Source organism: Plectrocnemia conspersa, unplaced genomic scaffold (genome assembly GCF_051122295.1).
Source record: "Plectrocnemia conspersa isolate PC_06_02 unplaced genomic scaffold, ASM5112229v1 ptg000014l, whole genome shotgun sequence".
NCBI lineage: Eukaryota > Metazoa > Arthropoda > Insecta > Trichoptera > Polycentropodidae > Plectrocnemia > Plectrocnemia conspersa.
In genome coordinates, this window is record NW_028277178.1 from 5,457,597 (window position 1) to 5,480,458 (window position 22,862).

A 22,862-nucleotide genomic window follows, 5' to 3' on the forward strand; every position below is an offset into this window, starting at 1 on the left:
AAACATTAAATTGGAATATTACTAAAAATAAATGATATATTAATACTAAAATTACAAAAAACTATAAAAGTTTTTTCATAACTTATTGCTGATAAAAAATAATTTAGGGTAATTTTTTAAATATTAATAAAATTTGTGTGTAGCAATTAAAACTCGTAATATTTTAAGAAGGATATTTTATATAATATTATGTATACTATATTTACTTGTCGATAAATATTGTTTAACGACACGATAAACACAAAATACAAACAGCTGTGCGAGATTTTTTGGGTTCAATTTGAACCGCCCACTGATAAGAAAGACATGCTTTATAGACAATGTGTTGTGCTGTTCTGGGTAAGTAAATAACAAACACATTATTTTTATAAACTGTGGTATATCGATCTGCTAAATAAAGTTCGAATTCACAATATTATAAAACATAAATCTAAAAGTTGTATGTTTAACAAGTACATTTTAATGTAGCGTTTTAAAGTGTATGCGCAAAAGAATCTTTGGTCTTATGAATTTTTTGTATATAATAAAGACACATTTTTTTAGTGCTAAGAGGACCAACAACGCGGTCTTCGTCAGCGTCATTCCATGGTTCTCACGTACTTTTCGAAGCCAATGACAAATGCCTTTGATTAAAAAAACCTTCTTGAGTGGTATTGATGCTTTTTTTTCGATTCTTTTGCTTATTCTGGAGTACCACAGGTATCTTATTTAGGTCCTCTGCTCTTTATTCTCTTTACCAATGATATACATATGGCAATTTATTTATTATAATTTATTAGGAATGTGTTTCAGAGTATTTGCAGTGGAGGTTTTAAAAGTGTCCCGTCCTTACATTTTTCATAAGGTATTTTAATCATCATTATATCCATTGTTGACTTCAGAAAGATTTAGTAGACATATTGCCAAATTGTGTGGATATTATTTCAACGCGGATATACAGTCGAACGAACGATTTCTAATTACTCCATTTTAACCGCGATGTTTTAATATGAAACCAGTGCGCCAGCCAAGGAAACACTGATGTATTTTTCTTTCTGCCAAGAAAACACACAGAGAAGAGAAATTGCCCACAGGTCGTCGCAGGTTAATCCCCGGCCCGACGGGTCGCCCAATAAGGAAGACAGGTACACGACGTTATTGTTTCTTCTGCCGGCAGAGGGCCGTGTAAACTTCGCAAATAAAAAGTCCACGGCCAACTCTCGCCATTACCGCTTTGACAATTGTGTGCATCAGACGAGTCCCCAGCATTTTTATTTGCTCCCGTTTTATTGCTTTTCTTTTGCTCAACAATCAGCCACGTTTCACCTGCGCGCCCACCCACCCATCGACCTCATTCAATCTACCCATGAAAGATGTTGGATGAGTTTATTTTGATAATTACACTTGACAACAAGATTTCTACAAATAAAGCAATTTATATGTAATATTAAAAAAAATCATTAATCATCTGATCTCAGTGAACGTTGAGTTATTTTTAGATTATTAATATATAAAACAATCATGGCTTTCAATAGATATTTTAATTTATTATAAATCTTGTATCTCTAGTAATTACAATTACTTCAAATTAATTCGCATAACAGCTCGTTATCTATTGTACATACTACATCAATTGCTCTCGTGTCTCAAGTATTCAACAGCGCCCCATATATCAATACCATTAGGTAAACACGTGTAAACTCAAATATATATCTTGATAAGTTTACAATATAAAATATTATAATTAAGCGATTAGGAAAAAAACTTTTTATTGCCATTTCGCTCAGTAATAACTTTGCAATAAAAGTCGGCGTCGTCGATTCGTTTATTGCTTCCAAAAATATTGTATTATATTATATAATAACAAGAATATTTCGCTATATATAATATAGGGTACAAATTAACGCCGTCCATAAACATACCTCGCCGTTTACATTTAGTACTATTAAACGTTATACTCTCGTTTCATTTGAGTTATAAATTTTTATGAATCGTTTCAATCCCTTTATGCAATTTAATATCGCTCCGACGCCGAAAACACGTCGGGAAATGAAATTTTATGTAAAATTTTGAATAATTAATACAATTAAGAAAATTTTACATCCAAACCGACAAAGTCGCATGATGAAAGAAGCTTTGGATTACTTATTTCCTTACAATAAAAAATATATATCTACAAAATATTGCATAGTTTCTTTATCCGATTTATATATAGTATTGAAAATGATAAACATTAAGCAATAAAGGAATTGTTCATTCTGCTTTTATTTAACAAAGGTTCAGTACATATAAAAAACTGGAACGAATAAAGCCATCTATGCAATAAATTTTATTCATAACCATAACTTACTGTTACATCAAATCCGTTATTACAAAACTTTTACAATGTAATTTATGAGACTTTTTATTTATATTTCAAGTAAAGTGTATAATTCTTTATTATGTTCGGTATCCACTAGATGAATTAGTACCACTTGTTGCTTATCTAAAATTGCTCGATTTAATTTTAAATTTAATACCCTATGTATTTCTTGAAATAATATTGAATAAGCCATAATTAAAATTGAATTAACAATTTCTAAAATAAACACGTGTAAAAGCAATATGAAATATTTTGATTTCACTTCAATCCATACGTATCATTAATTAGTTTTTCGTAAATCAAGTGTGTTATTAAATTATAATTAATGAAACTAATGTTGGAAATAAAACAATAAAATGCTGTTTTTTTATTCTTGATAAATTACCAAAAAAAATAATTGCTTTCGTTAAAAAACTTTAAGCCACCTCTCTTTAAACTTTTTTATCCCTTCATTGTAAAAATTCCGGTTTTGGAATTAAAATAATGCAACACTTTTTTCCAAGTCACTTATTTTATTATTATTTTTCCATCCAAAGGTAATAATCGAAAGCAGCAATATAGGGAAAGAAGTTTTACTTTTCAGCCTAATTTCTTTATTTTTTTATCCATTGTCACTTTTATGTTCGCGCATTGTCGTATTGTAAAACCACTTTCTATTGATAATTAATGGCCGTTTTTTTATTAATTGATCCATTAAACTGCTCACAAAACATCATTCCTGTAATCGTTTGATGAAGTTAAAAAATTTCATAGTGTATGATTCTTACACTAACCCACAAAATACACAGTTGCAGTCGGTTCGGGTTTTGTCGTTGGTTTTTAATAACAATTGTGCACATACGGTTATCAAATAACACCCATTTCTAGTCACTGGTCACTTGATGGTTTAAAAACTGCTTTGTTCTAGTCGTTCAGCTCCTGCGGGATCCATACGTCTTGCCTCCAATTCTTCCCGATTTTTTTCATATGCTCCTGAATGGTAGATTCCAAAAATCTGAGCTTCTCTGCCAGCTGATGAATAGTTTGGGTTCTTCTACGTTCAGTACTGTTTTTAAAATCGAAATCTCTCATCCGATTTTTTAAACCATTTCTGGCATTTTCGAAGATTTAATACGTCGTCGAATACATCACATAATTTGCTGCAGTAGCTGTAGATGCAATAAACTCAAATAGCATGCTATAAGGACCACACTCTAATCAAAAGTGATTATTTAACAATAAGGATAAACAAGACAATAGTGCGATCGCACACAAAGGCTCTCATAACGACTAGAACTAAGGGGTTCCCGCATAAATAACAAACAATCACCGGAAAACAAATATCATTGTGAGGCCACAAAATTCCCGTTACACAATTCAACTTCAGAGATACCTATCAAGCAAATGTCACTTTCTAAAGGCGTATACTTATTTCGTTGTTATAAGAAGCGAGTGCAATGATTGGCTGGATGATTGCTGCATGATGGTGATTGGTGAGCAAGCTTTACAGCCCTGAAAACTAAAGCCTGGACTCCAATGAGGAAAAGGCAGTCACATGGCAGAATCTGGCAGACACTCGAAGAGACCAGCAGACGCCCGCCCGCGGACAACATACGCTCGAATCAGAGAGCGATCAAACCCACCATACAAGCACTACTACGGAGAGAGATCAACCTCCGCAATACCGTCGTGGCCACACCAACCAGATCTTTCACGGAAAACATCCCTGCGCCAGTTTTTCCACCACTGTTCGGGGAAAACATCTCACCCATTATAGTCTGTCGCAATATGTAATATAATCTAATAAAATTCTCACTAGATTACACATGCGTCTTACTGGCTGCAAAGTCACACCCGTAGGGTAACAAACTTTAAAATGCAATTTCGTAAGAAAGCTTCGGTTGGTATAAATTCAATTCTGCCATCGCGAATTGGTGGTTTTTATATTATTAAAATGGATGCCCCGAATGTTGGTTGACACAACGATAGGCAAAGCGCGACTAATTATCCAAACGGACCAATACAAAAAAAACAAATTAATTTCCGAATAACCTGTATTTATACATTACTGATAAAAGCGTTTGCTTGTTATGATTGTATATGCATATGGCATGCTTAATTAAATCGGATGATATTATATTATATATACATCAGACTGTAAATTGACAAATAATTACAATTACATTAATGAAACTCTATTAAATACAAGTTTTCAATCACTGCTGCTTGTTTAACAACAAACAAAAACCACTTTAAATTAAATATGTTTTTTTATCTATATACACAAATTGCTTTGCTTGGCTTAAGAAGAAAAAAATCTTTGCTTGGCTTAAAGAAACAATATAAAAGCAATTTTAAAAATACCATTACTCGTGAAAATATAATAATTGTAATATTACTAAAAATATATTTAGCACTATGATATTTTCCCACAGCTTTCCTATAATCATAATTAGTGATGTGAGTCGAAAATATTCTCAAAAATATTATTTTTATTAGTAAACAACATCTTTAAAAGATTTAAAAACATTTTATATCATACTATTTTAGATTATTTTCAAAAAAGCTTAAAACAATTTAAGACAATTATTTTTAAGAATTTGGTAGATAGATAATAAAATAAATTAAAATTGCAATTCTTAATTGTTTTTTCATGTAATATCTCGCGAAGCTGTGGGTGTTTCAACCATCTGTGTAATTTGTTACAATTTAAAGATCATAATAACGACTGTTTAAAAAAAAAACGAAACGAGAGATTAACTCGTCTCGAAAGGGAGACCACACATATGACGGAAAAGAGATCTCAATAACTGAATTTAAAATTACAAATGTTGCACAAACAATCTTAGCAAAAAACTACTCTGTTTGGAAAGGACGCACGCTACAAAAAAGCATTCTACATTGCGCACATAACTATCGTTATTCGCCTCTTTAGTTACCTATCGCCAGAGTAGGCATCTGGACCGTTTCTCTTAAGGCGTGAATCTCGGGTGTGTGTGTTCAAGAAGCTTGCAATTGACTCGCAAACATCCTCATCTGAGATTCGTCAGAGCTGTCCCGAACCAGAATTATAAAATATGTGACACTTGACCCAACAGCAGAGAACATCGTCACGATAGACATCAGCAGATCGTTTAAAGAGCATCACGACAGATCCCAGCTGATTCACCGAAATCACAGTTGACAATAATACAACTTGACACGTCAGAAAAGACTCTCTAACTTCTAAGATCTGCCATTTCAACTATACCACCTTATAGCGACATCTAAGTTACTGAATATATGTATTTATTAATTTATACATTTTTATAAAATCGACTGTTTTTAAAAATACACCAAATAAATATGTTGTTTAATGCATATTTTAGCGTATTTTAAGGTTAAAAAATATTATTAAACATTTATTAAAACTGTGTTATTTCCAGATTTAATGGCAATAAAATGGTATAGAGACCATTATCCACCTAATCATATCTCAAACATGTATTCCATTATTTATTTGTTCTAATAAAACTAAGAAATATTGCTTCGAAACCGTCTTACCTGCCATATTTCCTTCTAACAGGGTGTATCTAGGATTCGATCGGATGTCTAGCGGCATTGATTCCCTTAGCCAGCGGATGCGAGGAGTAGGATTGCCGGAGGCGGCGCACATTAACACCACGGCGTGATCAATTTCCACCACCTGGGTAGTCGTCGGTGGCACTATGGATGGAAATCCACTTGGCACCTTGTCGGCTGTAACAAAAGGAGAATATAAATTAGACATATATTATTTGCTTGCGACAATGATGAGCGTCACGTATAAATGGGTATTACCAGTGAAGTCATATTTTTCACTGACATTTTAATCAAATCATATCATTGATAGATATATATTTCTAGTAGTGAAAATATAATTTATCTGATAGACACTTAAAATTATATGCAATTCAAACTTAATTTGACAGTTGCAAAACGTCTATTTATTGTTCAAACACAAACGTAACTAATATTATTTTTAATAATTAATTCGTTGACGTACTGCTGCATTATCTACGCCTAAAAATTAATTTTAATACTAAATTTTATTCATATCAGACCATAAAAACTAATAGCTAAAAAATAATAAATAAAAAAACTGTAATTGCCGAAATTAATTTTGTGCAGCTGTAAACTTTTTAAATGGCTTGTATTGAATTATATACAACTTAATTGCGATAAAATAAGTACTAGCGTAAAGGACAAACGATTTTTTTATATTAAATACCAAGAAAACCACCCTTGAAATTGGGCCTAAAAGGACTAAAAAATACTACAGATGCCTCAATATAATAAATCCGACCAAATTAACCAAAATTTCTGGACGGGTGGGTCCAAAATCGATAAAAAACATTCAGCGGAAGATTAACGCAGGATCGGGCAGCGGAAGCGTTTAGGAATTTTATTTAGGTCCCTATTTTACGACGACTCGAGATTACCCCTTATATACACATATATAGATATATACACTTGGCGGTATAATTTATGAAATAGATATTCGCGGGGAGGCCAAAATTCGCTTCCCGCGCGTCGGTGTATATAAATTTCGAAAACTCACTCTTTTTTGCATAATTCAACAGTTTCGACTGGGGCAAGATGGGTGGAATTTGAAACAGTACGCCATAACCGAGCGCAGCGAAAGAGGGTAAAGTTGAGGCGTAATTCAAAAGTCTATTTAATTTCATAATTCGCGCGGAACTCTCAATGGCGGCGCGTGCCAGGGACGGCGATAAAAACAAGAAAATGAAAAGGACAAGTACTGTTCTGACGTTTAGAAGGGCTGTTTGATATGATTTTGCGTTTTGACTTACGTCATACAGACATGTCTAGAAAATATTTTTTATATCTGATTTGTATATACTATATATTCAGAAAGTAAAGATACAACATTCGGATAATATTTTTAATATATCGACCCTATAATATATCGACTTCTTATAGTTATGATTTGGTTTTGATATACTTGATGTAATGGTAAAATATTTTATTTTTTTATTTTTTTTAGATTAAATTAAGACCATCGTGGCCTAACAGGTTACCCCAATGCGCCACGATGGTCCAAAACAAATTTTAAATTTATAAAACATAAAAAAACGTATATATACATAAATATAACAATACTTAAACATAACAAAAAATTATAAAATATCAAAATTAAATGATACAAATTGGATCAGATCCTCGTAGCTAACATTAAATAAGTCAATATGTAGTGCCAGCGTATTAAGGAGCCGGAGGGCCACAGCTATAGGCGAGTCGGCAAGTGCGGATGTTCTAGCCCCAACGGCCATCAAAAGAGGTCGCGATCGTGATTCTCGAAAATGTTCCGATGTTCGAGAATAGCTGGAATGTCGACAGCACCTTTTAGTAATTTGAAAAAATGCTTAGCAACATACAGCTTTCTGCGAGAGCTCAGCGAATCATATCCCAACGCTCCTAAAAGAAAGGCGCTGGGATATATGTACGGATAATAACCAAATGTCCTTTTGTAAAGGTATCTTAAATACATTTTTGAATTTTTTCCACTAAAAGGGAATATTTGGCTATTCGGGGATTCCAAATTATAGATCCCGATTCAAGAATGCTACGAACTAAGGTGTCATAGAGGATGCGAATAACTGACGGATCGTCAAAGTAAAAGGCATTCCTCATAACAAAGCCGAGCATCTTGGAAGATTTATCACAGGCGTCGTGTATGTGTAGAGAGACCCTCCATTTGCTCTCGAAAGTGATTCCGAGATCTTTAGTGAAAGTTTCTCTAGTCAAAATGTTACCACCGAGATGGTAGAAATAAGCTGATAAGCTGCTGAGACAATGACACAATAAAGGGCAGACGGTTAACGGAAGCCCATCTTCACAGAGAGTCTAAATCACTTTGTAGAGAGGAGTCCATAACAGATCGAATGTATTTATATAATTTTAAATCATCTGCGTACAGGAGAAAAATTGAATTTTTAATTGCTGTATTTATGTCATTAATAAATAACACAAAAAGCAGAGGTCCCAGATTGGATCCTTGAGGAACCCCCGAAGGGGTAAAATATTATTTTGACAATCGTCCACCATAGGTTACAAACTGTCTACGATTGCTTAAATAACCCGAGAATAACCGAGTCAAACTATCTGAGCAACCGAGGTTCGACAATTTTTTTAATAATAACCTATGACAAACTTTGTCAAAGGCTTTCCCAAAATCTGTATACACGACGTCTACTTGAATTCCCGCATCGAAAGAAGTTGTCACCGTTTTGGTGAACGACAGAAAGTTAGTAACAGTGGAACGGGCAGAACGAAACCCGTGCTGTTGGTCGAACAAAACTTTCCAAAAGTGATTATAGAGATATTGATGAATAATTATTTCAAATAATTTAGCAGGAGCTGACAACACTGCGACTGGTCTATAATTCTTTATATATAATTTGTCACCCTTTTTATAAAAAGGGGTTACTTTTGTGCATTTCCATAAATCAGGAAATAATGATGTTTTGAGAATCAGATCATAAACTTACAAAACTTACATAAACTAACAGCCACAGCTCTATAGCAAATGAAGCACAAAGATATAGTCACTTTTAAGTAATATTTGTTACGAACGACTTTGATTAAAGATTATTAAAATATCATTAACAAATCATGAACGGTGTTAAAAAATATAAATAGAAAAAAAAGTTTATATCAACAAAATTTATTTAACTTTAAAAAATTAAACATACTTAATTTACTAAACACATCTTTCCAACAAAAAAATTTATCATAAACAGATAAAATAGCAAATAAAGAGCCAGAGTCAGCTCTTTACCGATTGGGATTAATTTCAAGCATTTTCTTATTTCTAACAAGAAATAAACATCCTAATTCAAGCTGATCCTGGCAAAGAGCGCAGTGCTCGAGTATCACGAGGAATTAACACGGCCATTATCTGCTACAAATAATTGCAAAATGCACGGCAAAACAACGATGTACCAATTTCTATTATCACGTCTTTTGATAAACGATATCACATATTTACACAATTTATATGTTTTGTTTTATTTTAAATGGTTGAGAAACCAGTCTCACAAAAGTCGTAATTTAGATGGAATTATAATTAAACATAACTACGAAAATTCTATTTCTATATTTAAGCAATAAAGAGCCAAGTGAAATTTCACATAAAAAACTCTTGACTAACATCCATGTTTAACATCTAATTTCCACAGGCAACTCATCTTTTTTAACACAAATATTTAACACATTACACTAAAATTTGAGTAACACTGCATTTTTTAAGAAAGCTAATTCAACAGCGAGATGATACAATTAATAACAAGTCAATTTAAATTATTTTTAAGGCACATTTCAAAGCCATTTTATGGTAAAATATTTGTATTATATAAAAAAAATATTGTTATATTTTAAAATCTAACAACCGATATAAAAAAAAAATATGCTTTAAATTGTAGGTTATTACCCACACTGTTGTATCTAACCATATGTACATTCACATATATTTTCAATAAACCTTCGGAGGAAAATTCCATAAGCTCTAAAAACGTTATGACTCATTTCATTTAAATCTTAGTAAATACCCACTTTGAAAACTAAGCGAAATCAATCGAATTTCGTTACGACGACGTCGAGTAAAATGCGCCCATTTCGTTTTTTTTATATCTGATTTCTTTTCCGATCATTTTCGGCCAAATTATTTTCCACCCCATATATTCCTATTACTCCGTAATACGAGGGTCGTTCTATGTACGCAGGGTAGAAGGGGTCGGTCTTCAGCTAACCGACTAGGATCTACATCCATTCCGAAAGGTAGATAGGCACCGCAACCTCAAATTGCTCCAAACCGATATATATAAAAAAAACAGCAAAACATAGCAAGGGTTTAATTGCGACTCTTTCGGACCTTCAGCGGGAATTTAAAAAATAAACCGCATAGAGAGAGAATATAAAGGGTAAAATCTTACAGTTGAACAATGTCTAATTATTCAATCGCTCTTTTAAGACATAAACAAGTTTCCGACACACCCATTATTTATATTATATATTAAACTAATGCAATATCTTTACATACATTTAAGTCGTAAACTATTTTAACAGTTTTAACGCATATGACCGATTTATATAATCAATAATACAATTATATATAAATATTATTTTATTACCAACATTTTTAATTTTACTTATAATTATTGGAATGAGAGTGAAGATAAATAAATTTAATTTATAAATAATTTAAGATCAATATAGTGTAACACTGTTGTAAAACTTAAAAATACCACAAACGAGTCGGTATGTTCATATAAATAAGTACATACATATGTGGGTTAAACTAGAACTAAAAGTACGCCAACGCATAATTAACTCATTAAAAACATTGTGGCTATGTTTGGAAAATGTTGACCGTATACATAGGTTAGTCAGAGCATGTAAAGGTTAAACAAATAAGGGTAGTATTTTTGACAAAGAGACGGTCAAAACATTTCTTTAAATATATGTATATATAAAGATAAAATTAGTATTTTTGTTGTACATTTAAAAATGTATATTATCTTACTTTTTTCAATCTTGATTAATAGTAAAAAATCTTTGGTCTTAAGCGGCAGTGTATGTGAGAGTTAAGGTAGTATAAAGAATCCTTATAGTTAGTTATCCATAGACCATGTTAGATTTTGTCCACTGGTCAGCCGAAGCGACACTGACCATAAGTCTCCATTTAGTCGAAGCACACCACTAAATATTAATAAGAACGGTCCCTCAGGAGGTTCAGCTAAGTAATAGTGTCGAGTGTGTGCGCCACAGAAGGAAGGAAGGACGGAAGAAAGCAAGTAACTGTAGGAAGGTCCTCGTTCGCTGAAACGGGTCGAAGATCACGTGCCAACTATAATATACTCGAAAGTGTCACACCACCCAGGGCCACACCGTCAGGTACCATAATAATTGTAACATACATTAACTTAATGTGTGGATCGTGTTATTTTATGAAAATTGGCACGACGACAAACGCAACCGCTTGCATACACACTACACACAATACGATACACCAAGGTAAATAAATATACGGTGGAAAGGCTACGGTAAGCTATTTACTAAAATAGTGTTCTAGAAAATGGTGTGATAAATTTATTGTAACATGAGAAGCTTGTTTTTTTTTCTTATCGATATTTCGAAGAAATCTCCTGACTAAAATAACGAGGATAATAATAAGCAACCTTGATCAATTTATAAGAATTACCTTGAATACATTTTGAGCATCTAAAAATTATATACATACTAAATATTTGATAATAAATAAGGTAATACCAATACCAGTATAACCATGATTCCGGGCCTTATGACAAATATGGCACTTGATGTATTTTTTAACATCGTATTATAATTTCTTGAATAAATAATAATAGGTACGAGTTAACCCTTTCTATGCTACAGATAAATATAAAAATTAGCCACCATTGCGATATATTTTATATGGAATATTTTATTGAGCCATAAAAATTATTAAAAATATCTACTTATAATATTTATCTGATAATTAGTCGTGTTTTCTTTGCTGTTCAGTGTTTCCATATAGTTATATGGGTAAGGATAGCTATCATATTTTAAAAATATAGTGTACTATTGAAATGCAGACAAACTATGGAGCAATATGTGAGATGTGATACTAACTTTTCCGCTTATTTTTCCCTGAGAGATGAGTATTTTGGACTTAACCTAACAAAAGTTCTAAAATTATAATTAGTTTTAGAACCTTCATTAGGTTAGGTTTGGGTTTGAACAGCAAATGAACGTTTCGCAACTGTCTAATTAAGGTTCATGTACATTTTAAAACAACCTAACATTTAAATTCTATTTTCGCTAGTAGAAATATATACTGGTGAAAATGTATTTGTACTTGACTAGTGAAATTTGACCAAAATATACACATTCATATGATAAGTATGTAAATATATTTATTACTACATATAGTAAAGTTTAAATCATATAATTTTACTAGCATCAGCCAGATAATTTATATTTTTAGTGGTAAAAATATATATCTACAGGTGAAAATGCATTCCGATATGATATTACTGAAATGACATATTTTAAAAATCATTTTCGGGATAAATTTATTGTTACTAACTAACATTCGTTGAATATTTACTCTCTTGTGTAATATTATTTTAACGTTAAAAAAGCAATAAAATCAACAATAATTTGCAAACAAGTTTTAACACAAACGGAGCCGCGTCAAAACAATCTGTCCCTTTGAATATTAATCTTTATTGTAAAAGTACTATCTAGAAAGTGAGTGCTTTTGAAGGCAATGTTCCGCTCTTTTTTTCTTGTATATGTATAAAAAAAAAGCTAAAGGAATACCTGAAATACATCAGTATATATGTACATCTCAAACAACTAATTTATTATTTGAGGTCGAATTTTACTTTTTTTATAAATATATTCTTGATTTTTTCCAGAGTCGGGTCCCTCAAGGAGAAGGGGCTCCGAGATTTTGTACCCTCCCTCTTCCTTCCCGCCAAGCCTGCTAATAAGCACCAGTGAAATAGTATATGCTGAAGCCTTTAAACTGTCGTTTAAACTCAATTTAAAAATTGCGAAACTTTCATTTGATATTTAAACCCAAACCTAACCTAAGCGAATATAACAAACACAACTTGACCCAATGATAGTTATTAAACTAACTATAGATTTACATACAACTTAAATATATTTCTACTTGAGAAAATATATCTGACAGGTGCTAATGAAATTACATGCTTCTTTAAACTGTAGTTGAGACTCAATTGGAAAGTTGTGAAACATCTATTAGCTGTTGAACTCAAACCCAACTTTTAAAACTAACTGGTTTTTCAACTTTCTTTAGGTTAATTCCTGGTTTGGTTTCAGTCTAAACAATAAGTGGACGTTTCATAGACATCTTAGAGCAGTATTTAATTTTAGTTAAATTATATTTTCACTAGTAAAAATGTAGTATGCTTATACGATTTAACTGAAACATTAAAAGAAATTATATGTACACCAGTGAAAATATAACTGTAACATATACTGTAACATTCACTGTAACATATACATAACAAAAACCAATGGTATATTATCGCTGATGCTTTTGAGACATTTGTATACAGGGTCGATTTATTCAAACATACGACTGTCACGTTACAACGTCCGGTGAGAAACGTCGTGTTGCACATCATGTGTAATTTATATATCGTCGCAGCAAACGCTTTACTGCCTCTTTATGTCTTCGTCCTAAGATTTATTATTTGTATTTAACAATTTTAATTATTTTTTTTGTATAGTTATTGAAACAGTTCGTGTGAGAATGATATATGCGAAGAGGAAATAAATGTTCGCAAATGAAAGCGTTTCCCGGTTTCGAAGTAAACAAACAGAAACATCAGTTGATACAGGGCTCAGGAGTGTTTGTGCATATTCCATGGGGGAATTAATTCGGCTGGAAGGAGTCCCTTCGTCGGCTGGTGGGCCCCTGAAGAAGCGACGCCTTCGGCAATTTCGAAGGCCCCGGCGCGCGAATTTCGAGGGCGTAATTGCAAAATGTGTAATTAAACCGGCGCCGATTACGCGCAATTTTAAGCGCTCGGGAAAAAGCCGTGTTCATTAAGGGCAATGAAATAAAATCGAGAACAAACACATAAATTAGGCAAATTGTCTGTTTAAAGAATATATTTTAATGCCTACATATTCATTATCACATTATTTTATAAAAAATGAGCAGTTTCAATTAAAATTATAGTTTCGTTCTTAGCGGGAGTAGTCGGTATTTTTTATATAGATTATACAATAGATTTTACATTTAAAAAAATTATTATATAGATATACAGATAGTAAAAATACAATGCTTAATAGGGCTTCCGCTTGAATCAGTGTCACATAAGAGAACAAAATTTAAAGCACATAGTCTGCGCAGGTCTAGGCTAAGCACGACCTCCTACCTGGGCTATCGCGAGAGACGGACGCATAAACAGTAAAAAATTATGGCCTTCAGAAACGCGTACACAATAATTAATAACTCAGATTAAAAAAAACATCCCAATTCATAAAAATAATCCATTCCTTCTATCGAAAAAGGAAAACTACTGTTAAAATTAATCACTTTGATTATATTATGTGTGTCAATGGCGTTAATAAAAGGCAAACAAACTAAAATTGTGTAGTAAAAATTATCACAAGATATCCACGATTAAGAATTTTTTTTTATAGTTTTTCAGGAGTATTTTTTTTAGCTTTTTTGCTCATAGTTATATACTCTTTAAAATTGCTAATAGATAAATTTTAGGTTTTGACTTAAATAAAAATTGCATATACATATATAGTTAATTTACCGGTACACCAAACATACCAAAAGTAAATAGCAGCAAAAAAGAGAGAAATATTTTTATTTAGATTTAATCAGGGTTTAAAGGGTAGAATATTTAAATAAAAAGTCGAAGTGGTATATTATAGGTCAAATAATACATGAAAGAGTAACGCAGAAAATAGCATACAATATACGCCATGCGTTAGATTCAAAGGATTAATTTCCAAATTTTTCTCTTGCAAAATATGTAATACTTAGTTGGGTTAAATTAACTAATGGTTTTTACTTTAATATGCCACACCTTAAATTTTTTTTTTATATATAAACTAGGGTTGAATTTCTTTTGAATAAACATTTGCGATGACGCCGCAATTGTTAAAGTTGTTATACTTAAAAATATTTTTTTTTTTTAATCATTTTTTTATTTTACCTGAATTTTTATGATTATTTAATTTTGTAAAAATTATAATTAAATATATGTATTATTATTCAATTTTATTTGTATCATTGTTTTGAAAAAATTTTAGTTGTCAGTGTTGAAATTGTTCTAAAAAACTAAAAAAATGTTTTGCTTTGAGTTTAATGTAAAATATTAGCTATGTCGTTAAATATACTGAACTTTTCTTAACAACAGCATGATACTTGAATAAGTGAAATCATTTATAAAGTTGCTACTGCATCATTGCATCAGTAGTATTTTATAAAATATGCAATGATGATATATGAAGAAAATATAATTGCAGTTAAAGATTTATCAAAAAATTAGATTAAGAACAACATAAAAAAATAGTAAATTATTTCCTAATGAAAATAATGTATAATGCAAAAATGTACATATTCTAGTTTCTTAAGAAGTTTCAAGTTAATATTATGTATACTGATTTATTTAATATTTTGTATTCAATAATTTTATAATAATTAAATAGTACAAGCATGTCATATAATTTAATTTATTTAGTTAACTAACGAGAAAAGAATCAATTGTAGACAAATAAATAAAACTAAATTATTTTTAAATAAATTAATTGAAAAACATATTATTTTTTTAAGTAAATATTCTAAATTAAATAATTTATTAATTATTAAATTAAAATAATAAGTATATAACTAATTAAATAATAAACAAGAAAGTAAATAATAAAATAAAATTATTTAAGATTCTACATATCATATTACATTAAATTGTGACAATATTATCCTACATATATAATATAATAATTAAAACTTAAGCCAGGGAATAAAACAGTGTCTAATGTATTTAAAAAACAGGCTAATAATAATATAGCATATGTAATATAATATATAGTAAATTTATTAAAGTATTTTAAGGACGAATTGGGACAATTAATTCCCTGTAACTAGTGGGTTTTTCGAGAATTATTTATTAATAAAAATTTTAATTTCTCAAAAAAATATTTTAGCTGATTTTTTTGAAAATTGAATTTGTACCAACATTTTAAATGTTTAACTAACGCTGCATTTTTTTATTGACGGCTTTTAATCAGACGTATTTGAATAGAAAAAAATATTTACGATTATCTCAACTACTCTAATTGGCCTTGTTTATATTTTGGTAATCTAAGAACTGCATTAATAATCAGTTAAAAAACACCACTTCGCGTAATACTCAGCAGATTGCGAAAATGTAAGGGGGCTTTCCATAAAATTACGCCGTATAATTTGCTTGTCAGTAAACATAAATATCATTTTTGCAATAATCCAAGGAGTTTTTGATATTGTTTATATTATCTTGTTAGAAATATAAAAAAAATGTAAGGTAGAAATAGATGACGCTGTGTAATCAATCGAAGTAGATAGATACATTATTAGCGTCCATTATAACAAATCTTCATGCTATTGAAGTTTGTTCTCTACAACGATCATTTAGTTCTCTGTTTATTAATAATATTAAGATATATTACATATTTTTTTAAATTATACAATTTTTCGAGAATAATTCTTAAGAAAATTGAAAGGTGAAAATGTGGAATTCTCATTTCTCGAGAAATTAAAATATACGTGAAACCAGAACGCACTGTATGATTATAAATAAACCTAACAGAAGCTAACAATTATCGACCTTAATTCAAAACTTCTGTCTCATGACTTGGTTCAAATATATATTCTCTTGACTCGATTTATTGAACCACTTCAATGCTAGTGACTCACCGGTGCGTCATTCACAAATTATTATTTACAAATTTTATTTTTTTAATTATTAAATATTCTTGTACTAGCTTCATTTATTAGTAAATCAAGAATTTTATATTTATTTTTAGAAACAAATAAAGGGTGACTCACTAAAAAGTTTCTGGCGTTTAAAGGGTTAAGCACGAACAGTAATGAACAGAAAATAATCAAATAATATTCTTCTAATTTCTAATAAGGATAGAAAAGTCGATACTTCTCGATCGAGCAATTGGAAAGAAAAGCTAGATCAAGATGTTTTGTTCATTTTATTTGCACACACTACATTTTTTTCATGCTATTAAAGTTATTGTTCATATAATAATAACATTGGTTTGTTACTGGATGGCTTCAACATATTACGCGGCGTGTGAAAAGTCATTTGTCTCTGAATAATAAGACCGTTTTGCAAACTTATGCTTCATAAAACGTACAATAAAGAATACAAGTATACGTTTTTTCAGAAATTGTGATCGATACACGGTGCGCATTTTAAATTTATCGAGTATTACACCCTGAACGGACGTCTAGAGTTACTCGCGCTCTGGAGCCATATATTCCATATTTTATTATGCCAATAAATAAAGTGACACGAGAAAATATTCAGTACCTGAGGTGTATCGTTCGAACGTCGCTTCGCTTAGTGCGCTGGTATAAATTACGCTGAAGCAGTGTTTTTCCATGATATTTTTTTATGAACTGTGAACGTTTTAAACAAACTACTAATGCATCAAAATTTTCCTCAAAATATTAAAACCTCAAACAAAGAAATTTAATTTAATAATAAGGGATGCAGCAAAGTGTAGTACATATGTACGTCCTTTTTTGTTGACTATCTGAATTTAAATTAAATAGGTAGCATTAACTGCAGCTCATTTTTTTAGTCATAAAAACACAACACTGAAAAAGCGTAAAATTTGATATAAGCTGCAAGAAAATAAAATATTTTAAGAAAGCTGCAGTTGTCGCAGCGCAATTTTTTAGGGTTATCCTAATTGATAGTATTTTTTGTTTAAATGTAACCAATATTATCTCAACTACAAACAATATCTACGTATTGTATATTATGTTATATAAATAAGCTTGTTCACTGTTATTTAACGGCAAGCACAACGGGAACATGGTCGGCGCATCGCAGTCGAAATGTTTCATTCGCACACACATAGTCTGAATGATTGATGCGTCGAAACCTGCAAGGGATGCTGTTTCTCATCGGTCGAATCGGCTATTAATCAATTACACACCCGCGGACAATCGGTTCGGTTAGCTCAGCGGATTGTTTGTTAATTAACAAACGCCCGTTCGCAAAAGATTCGATGGGACTGGCGTAGTATGTATGAATTAAATAATTAATTCGAGTGAGGGTAGAGTTCTGGTTTTATTGCGAGGGTGAGAAGTGACTTGAATAAATTGCTGCAGGGATGTAAAAATCGGAAGTGCTGGTGAATGGATATCAAATGGGGAAACTCTGGATGGTCTATCAAAAGTTGAATCAGAGGGATAAACGTAACATACATATATTATGATACCTTTTTTTTTTTTTTAATTTAGAGTTTATTTTAGGACACCTTGAAATATGCCAGTTAGTAGAAAGTTTTAAATTAATCAGGCTTTAATAAATAGGTAAATAACATTATATGGCAAGATTTTTGCTATACATATACAATACAATGTTCTATACATGTTAATTTTATTTTTTTAAAAATGCATTAATTTCTATACACCTAAAAAGTTTTTTAAATGTATTTTTATTAAAGTTAAAATTTTATATATACTGCTAAGTTTTGAGCCGCAAATTATTTTTTTATTAAAATAGTTTTAACAGTTTTAATATTTTGTAGTTATTATTGTTATTTTTATCGTTTTCTTTTAATTTTAATGGCTATAAATAAAAAATATTGCTTTAATATATTATTGTACTAAAAAGATGCAATAATAAAACTTTTATTGTACCTTTATAAAATTATAAAATAAAAATAGTAACTTTGATCACATATAAAACACAAAAAATCAAAGCTTACAACTGAGCTGTAATAATATTTAAGAAATATGTTTTAGTGAAAAAAGCATATAAATTTGTGCTCTAGTATACTAGTGCATTTTCAATATATTGAAAATTTAATATTTTTGTAAACGTAAAATTAATTATTTTTTATTATTTTTTTCTGTCATTTTACTGGTTTAGGTTTTATATAGATAGAAATTCATAATCTTTCACTGCATTCATGAATTTAAAATGTAATTTACTTGTGAATTCTATATTTCAAAAATAAATATAATAAATAAAAATATATGTAATTTTCAAAGCCTAAAATAATAAATATGAGTTAGCAGAATAATATAAATGTCTAATAATATCGAAAATAATAACTGTTGTTTGATTTATTCACAACTTTGTAATTCTCTTAATGTGGTAAATTTACCAGACTTGAACTCTTGCCTAAATCAGTATTTTTTTAGCAATCAGAAAAATGTGAGAAGGTCCATACATAATTGATTAAAAACATTTTTTGCATAAATAAATAATCTGAAAATACTACAAAACGAAATTAAAATACAATGGAACCTCGAATTACGAGTACATTGATTTACGAGTGCTTTGCAATAACAGCGAAAGAAAATAATCAATTTTAATTTGCTAAGCTAGTGATTTCTTGCAATACTAGCAGTAACAGTACCTATTGGGTCACTTTCTCTCATGATGATTTTTCTTGACAATATCATTGAAAACATGCATCTTTTTATCATTTAGATCATAAAAATGACTTAGTGAAGGAATTCGAGTTCATTAAGATCGAGTTCCCCTACCCCAACACAACTTCAGGACTTCAGTCCATAGATCAGAAACTAAATAGCAAAAGATTACTATTTTAGTGATGCTTTGAAGTGATCAAGGAAAAAAATCTTATCCTCAGACTTCTATAAAAATCATTTTCACATCATGAGCTGCCTTATGCCTGCACTAGACTTTCTGGAAGTTGGCCAAGGATGGCCAAGGACGGAGAATATAGTGGGTTACTTCGGTCGAGTTTGGTTCTGCCCGCTCTAAAATCTCTCGGAAGTAGTCCGAAGTTATCGAGAACGGGAGGTCAAGTGGGGGTAATACAGTTGACTTGGCCAGCTTCGAGCGCTTCCGAATATTGTCGGCAAACGGACCGAAGTCAAAGGAACGAAAGTCGGAGCTGCTTTTTCGAGCACGAGCGGTGAGACACTTCCCCTTTCGGTTCAATTTCAGTATGCGGTACGACAAATTCTAGGATAGTCACAGATGTGGTGTTCGTATTCTGAAGTATCATTTTTATGCCTTATGGCATTTTGCAAAACCGACAAGGATTTTGCGTAAATTGAATATTTACGACCGAAAAGTTTTCACTGATATTGTATTGGTGAGTGCCCACACAAACTTAATAAAATGACAATTTAAAAATTGCGATTATTTAGTACATTTATCGATCGCGCCAAATACGCCAGCTGTAAGTGACAGAAGCCGCCGTCCGGACGTCATTCACGGCCGCCGTCCGGACGGCATATGCAATTTGTGGCAGTGTGGTCGCTTACTCGAAGTCGTAGGTCTCGGCCGACTTCAGTTATAACTTCGGTTTGGACAACTTCCAGAGAGAGTAGTGCAGGCATTAAGATCATCAACAAACCATGGGGCAAGGTTTCCAAGACAACCTTTAATTTTGCTTGGAAAAATTACGGCCTAATTATGTTGACGGTTTTGCTCATAAATCAAAGCTGCCTATTGTCGATCAAATTGTGTCATTGAGAAAAAACATGGAACTGTAAGTAAATGAAGATGATATTCAAGATTTAGTGGAGTAACATGAGTAGGATCTGACAACCGAATATCTCATCTAAGGACAAGGAGTAAAAGTCTAAGAAAAATCCCATTTTTAATAAGATTAGGGGTGTCGGTAAAATGTAGGAAACAATGCAAAATTTAGAATGATAATGAAATGTCACATTTTCGCCAAAACCTCAAAAGGAGGCATAAGCAAGTGTTGAATAAGTACCAAGTTAAAGTTTCAGAAAAAGAAAAATATTTTTTTATTACAAAAATATGTGATATTTTTGAGTTTTAAAACGAATTAACTAAATTATTCATTATTTATTATGGAGAAATTTGCTTTGATATACCAGTGTTTTGAAATACAAGCACGTGTTAAAATAAATTATGCTCGTAAACTAAGGGTAAAAAAAAACCAAGTAGTTCCTTGAGCTTCTGTAAAAAAGTATAAAAGTAAAAAATATAACCACAAAGGTTGTAAATATGTAATTAAATTTAATCGCCAAAAATATTTAATAAAATTTCTCTAAAACATATCTATATAATCTATACTTCCGAATCTTGCACAAGGCACAAGGAAATTGTACAAAGAGAAAGAGCGAGAGCATTAAGGCGGCGTAAGGTATGGTTTAACTCGGCGCACAAGGTACACCTAGATCGGCCGAAACGCGCTAAGCGCCTCCATCCGTGTAATTGCACAAATGCAAAACTCCATCTTGAATCGGAAGAACCGAGATGGGGTGGGTCAGGGCATCGATAGTTCTCCCGGTGGGTGGTTGGGCGGACTACACGCCCGGCCTCTTAGCAAAGTGCCCTCTCCGGGGGCCACGTAGACACATGTGGCCTCTTCTTTTAAGATAAGTGCCTGTAGCGGAGGCGGCTAACGGTTAGTGCCTGGGCTAAACTTGTCCTCGTATATGCCGGAATGACCCTTTCGGGCGGACGATCAAATCATTACCGTGAAACGTACGGCGATCGATTAAGCGATTATTGCCGTCGTACGACCCGAGCCCCACCCCAACGCCTAACGATCCTGTGACTTTATGGACGGAGATTTTCAATGGTGCAACATTGTAAAGTGATAATTTATTTTGCTCTTACGGACACCTAGCGTGTGGTGTAACGATTCCGGAGCAGATGTTTGAACGCGTTTAGTAGCATTCCTAATGTACAAACTAACTGAATAGCGGCTTGTATTATATATAATATAATATATATGTATTACAGTGAAAATATCATATATTACCAGTCAAGTTATATTTTCACTAGCAAATACATATATATAATTTCACTAACTCAGATAGAAAAAATGTATTAAGTAATTGATTTATAATTTTGCTCCTAAGTATCAGTATAACTGATTTCTTTACAAACGGATGGTCTGGAACATGTATTTTCAAATAATCAGAAATTCATAGACTTGTGACGTCACATCGTTCAGAAAAATAGTACGTTAAGCAAATATCAAATTGATTTTTATATACATTTTAGAGCAGCATATCACTTAAATTATATTTTTGCTAAAAAAATTATAATGTATTTGGATATAAATTTTTCATTATTTGGATTGTGTAAAAACAATTTATATGCATATATACTACAGACAGAATAAATTAATTACTATTTATTTCACTACATTTTAGCATAGCATCCTTTGTAGTATTTACCTTTGATCCACTCTGTAAATACTCCGTACAATGTTTTTGAAGTTAGAAAATTACTTATAGTTTGATGAAACTAGTTTTGGCGAACAAGAAGAATGAGGTAAGAATTTAAAGTCACACTGATGCATTTCATCTATTTTAAATACTAATGTGTTTTGGAGCGTTATTTTGATGGACCAGCATATGTATCTATTGTTAGCGTTTAAAGTCGCTTTTTTTTATTTATAGTAAGAATATAATTGTGTGTGATTTTTAGGATTAAAATCCACCAGCAATATGTCTTTCGGGTCTCACTGCTTTTTATTGGATACAATGATTAAAGCTGATAATTATAAACTCACGTCTCATCAATCTTATCTTTCCACAAAAATATCAACGTCATAATCTTATTGTTCAAATTTTTTTAAGACTATTAGAGATTTTTTATAAGTTTGATTTGCTGTTGATTTAGCTATTACTATATCGTGAATTAAATCGATGATTTTTTGGTGGTAGTAATTCAATACTAATCTCCTATGTTTAAATTTATACATGATCAATAAACCTTTCAATGTAAGTATTTGATCTGTACGATGT

At 31.3% G+C, this 22,862-nt stretch overlaps 1 protein-coding gene across 6 annotated transcripts in view; it reads right to left on the reverse strand.

Annotated features, from left to right (window-relative positions):
- Lar (tyrosine-protein phosphatase Lar) overlaps window positions 1-22,862 on the reverse strand; it is a 401,284-nt gene that overhangs the window by 73,628 nt on the left and 304,794 nt on the right. For all 6 annotated transcript variants that reach the window (XM_088204753.1, XM_088204750.1, XM_088204754.1 and 3 more), the window contains exon 6: window positions 5,864-6,058. In XM_088204753.1, the coding sequence (XP_088060879.1) occupies window positions 5,864-6,058 (195 nt within the window). The remainder of the gene's footprint in view (window positions 1-5,863; window positions 6,059-22,862) is intronic.